Source organism: Suricata suricatta, chromosome 2, assembly GCF_006229205.1.
Source record: "Suricata suricatta isolate VVHF042 chromosome 2, meerkat_22Aug2017_6uvM2_HiC, whole genome shotgun sequence".
Lineage (NCBI taxonomy): Eukaryota > Metazoa > Chordata > Mammalia > Carnivora > Herpestidae > Suricata > Suricata suricatta.
This window is the reverse complement of record NC_043701.1, coordinates 41,066,651-41,070,626: the sequence shown is the minus strand read 5'-3', so window position 1 is coordinate 41,070,626 and position 3,976 is coordinate 41,066,651. Positions and strand designations below refer to the sequence as shown.

Here is a 3,976-nt window from a genome sequence, read left to right as displayed (position 1 = left end):
ATGTTAGACAAAAATCTACTTAAAGATAGATTTAAAGTCTTCATTAGTAAAAAATTACAACTATGAGATTAAGTTAAATTATATTTGTTATTGAACTGAATAACCTATTTACTAAACTTACAATAAATTGCTTTGTATATCACAAAGTGCTCTTCCCAAATATATTTATTTTCCAGCACCCAGCACAGGCATTCATTCATTCAAATCTGTTTGCTGAATGTGTCTACAACAAATATGAATGAAGGTATACGTAACTGTTAACACATCTCAAAAACTTCGCATACAAGAACTTTTTAACCCTGCATGAAATCCTGTATGACAAGTAACTCTTTTCTCCAGATGAGCAAACTAAAGCACAGCAGGGAAAAGACTTGGCCGAGCCAGTCAGTAGATAGATTCAAACCACGGCAGGCTGGCCCCAGACTCTGGAGCACTAAGCTCTATTGCCTTCCTGATTTAAAACCCAACATTACTCATCTAATAGGAGATTTCCTAAATAAAGCTGTTACCATCTTTAAAGTTTTATTGTTCATTTTAATACTTATATTTGGCAAAAAAAAAAACCCCACAATATTTCTGATTTTGCTAATCTGCTTAATACATTGCTAAGAGCTGAATGCTTTAGTCTCATGTTGATTTCCTCAACAACCTAGTTTAGAAAAATTAATCGTTACCCACGATATCTATGGTTTTATTCTAAGGACCTACAACCTTATAAGCTTTGTTTTGTTTATTACAAAATACATTCACTGTATGAGATAGAGTTAAAAATCTTATCCAGGGGCGCCTGGGTAGCTCAGTCAGTTGGTTGAGCATCCGACTTTGGCTCAGGTCATGATCTTACAGTTCATGAGTTCAAGCCCCATGTCAGGCTCTGTGCTGATAGCTCAGAACCTGGAGCCTGCTCGGTATTCTGGGTCTCCCTCTCTCAGCCCCTCCCCAGCTCGTGCCCTGTCTCTCTGTCTCTCTCTCTCAAAAACAAACATTAAAAAAATTTTTTTAATCGTATTATCCAGAGAGAACTTTTATTAACATGTCATCATATATTCTTCCAGATTTATTATATGCATAATATTCTCACTTTCCATTAGTACCATCAAATAAAATAAACAAAATCACTGGATATATTGAGAGGAACTGAAACTGTCTTACTCTGCAAAAAAAAGACAGGAAATGAATTACTGTCATAAGATAGAAAATATTCTAAGCTACCATTCTGTAACGCAAACCCTGAGAACATTGCTTCTTACAGATAACTAAGTTTTGTTTTGCAGTAATCATTTTCTAAAACAAAATAGCTTCATACAATTCACTTTATCTAAACACTTACTTCTAGAGAAAAAGCTTCACATTCAAAAGAAATGTGAGACAATGAGTTTTCTCATGTCTTGTTACATATTCAGCTTTGATTTTCAACATTAAGAATTAGGTTTTGCTATACACGTTGTTTATATAATGTTTTATATCAAATGTAATTCACTATAAAAGAAAGAATTGAAGTAAGTCTAAAGTTCTAAGTGACAGGCACCCCTCAGTTAGGTCTTTATGCTTCCACTCTGAGGTCCCAGTCATCTCATTTCTAGCTTCTTGATCGTGGATCTGGGGTGCTGCCACACTGCAGTCCCATAGCATGGTGTGCAGCACAAAACCTTCCCAATGCCTATTACTCACGTCCCCTGGACTTCAACAGCACCCCAGTAACGTACCCTGCTTTCCTATATGAGCCAGGCCTAAACCACACTCTCCAGATCCTACTCTTAGAGCTGTCTGAGGATATGCTGTGGCCGTCCGCCGCATTTCCCTCCAGGACTGCCTAATCCAAGCGGCCTGCTGTAATTGCTAAATGTAAGGCAGCCACAGCAAGCCTCTAAACTCTAACAAACCTCTAGATGACCTACAATGGTTAGCATATCTTTATTACCACATCACAGTTTTATCCTACCTCAGTTGTTAGCAAGCGTAGCTGATCAGGAACACCTTTTTAAAAACAGATGACTGGGCCTTGTACTCTTCCAAGAACACCCTCACTCACCCATCTGTTTCCCAGAAGGCTAATTTGAGTAGACCTATAGTGACACTGGGCTAAAAAAAGAAACTATTTTAGTTACCTAGATCCTTGCTATTCAAAGCATCAGAAGCATCAATATCACCTGGGAGCTTGTGGGAACTACAGACTCTCAGGCCCATAGACCTGCAGCTTAACAGGATCCCCAGGTGACCAGCACAAACATTAAAGTCTGAAAAGCAGTGCCCTAGGTGATTCTGACGTATTGCCAGCTTTCAAAAGTGCTGCTCTATTTAACTCTCTAATTCTCAAAATGTGTAAGGAAGACTATGAATACATTTCCAGCATACTTTGATTATTGCAGAAGGGCTGCCAGGAAAGTCAGGAGTCAGATTTTTAAGAGGCCCACCGCTACGATTTCACTCACCCTTGCATCACGTATGGGAACTGCTGAGTCTGTGCTCGGTCGGTCTGTGCTTGTGGAAGGGTTCGTTGCCTCAATCCTTCTGAGGAAGAACTGGCAGATAAAGACAAGGTTTCTTGACTGGATGATGGAGTTGTTGATCCTGACTGATCTGAATTCTACAACAAAAATGTAATTATTTTTCCAAGGAGACTTAATTCATTGCAGTCATCAGATTCAAGACACATAGCTAAAAATGTATTTATGAAATCCCTCTGCAAAAAGTGAATTTTAGAAATATACTGACTTGTATCATGTAGCCATGATAGGTTGATACTTTATTTCTGATGAGATGAAGAGTTCAAAAAATCAATAAATATGTTTTTTTAAAGAAGGAACAAGATACCAATTAAGATTTTAAAACTCTCATGTTCTGATGATGTTATTATCTCAGATTCATTAACTTTAAAAAAAAAAGTTTGAAGATGACCCAAATTTATTGTTGTTTGAAAAGTATGTCGCAAGTTTTATGTAAATTTAAAACACAATTACATTTGACATAAATTATAGTTCTCCCACTTCAAACAGCTGGAGACAATATAATATTAACATCCTTCCAAGTTCATTAAAATTGTACTTTACCTGTACTGCCTTCCTACTGAATGTCTTTTTTTATGACTACCTTTCTAAGTCCTCCCATGTAAAAGGTCCCAAAGACATTGGTCTTTTTACAAAACTAACAAAGCTTTCCTTAAAAGGTTATGCCACATAAAACAGACACCAAATATCTTACTAGAGTATCTGAGTCTTAGGGACATAGACTGGTAAAGGCTTCCTTTTTGTCAAGATTGTTAATTAAATAGACCAGCATCAGAAGATACTCATTTTTTTTTTCCACGCATGCAAAAGCAATGGGCTTTATTACGGGTTTAGGCTCCCAGGGCCTAAACTTGGGCTCACAGACTTTACCAGCGCAGTGGATCTGTCCTGAGAGCCCGGAACAAAGGGGGGGGCAAGGGCTTTTATGAGTTTGGGAAGGGGGAGTTACAGGAAATTGTGACATAGGTACAGTGATCCTGTTATTATTATCCAATTACAACATTTAGAGTGTTAACCAATCACAGAGTAGACCCAGGACCCAGGACCCTCACATAGGGTGTAACTAGCCTTAGGCCTACCCTTAGGAATGTTAAAGGTATTACAAGGGTGGCCCCTCTTGCCTTGGGCAATGTGTGCCCGTCTATTGTCTCCAAGCCTCCAATCTATTGTCCTTACATTCCCCCCTGTCTTGTAACTGACCCAATCCTGGGTCAGCTGAGTTACCATTATACCCCTAAAGCCTGGCATAGTCCTCCTTGGTGTAAGGGGAATTTCTTACCCTGTAAAGGGCAAAGGGAAGGAGAGTTTACCCAATTTCCGCCAGTCTCCATGGTTAATTTGGTGAGGGTCTCCTTTAGGGTTTCTAATATCTGGTGCTGCCTGGTTTACAAAAGTAAGAATCAGGATCCTTGGGCATATAAGTGCAATCTGCCTTCATAATTCTTACTAACCTTAGCCAAATTGGTGGG

The 3,976-nt window shown here is 38.7% G+C and overlaps 1 protein-coding gene across 2 annotated transcripts in view; it reads right to left on the bottom strand.

The window, feature by feature from the left end:
- Positions 1–3,976, bottom strand: part of HERPUD2 (HERPUD family member 2) — a 26,368-nt gene that overhangs the window by 6,131 nt on the left and 16,261 nt on the right. For both annotated transcript variants that reach the window (XM_029925161.1, XM_029925152.1), the window contains one exon: positions 2,433–2,587. In XM_029925161.1, coding sequence (XP_029781021.1) covers positions 2,433–2,587 — 155 coding nt within the window. The remainder of the gene's footprint in view (positions 1–2,432; positions 2,588–3,976) is intronic.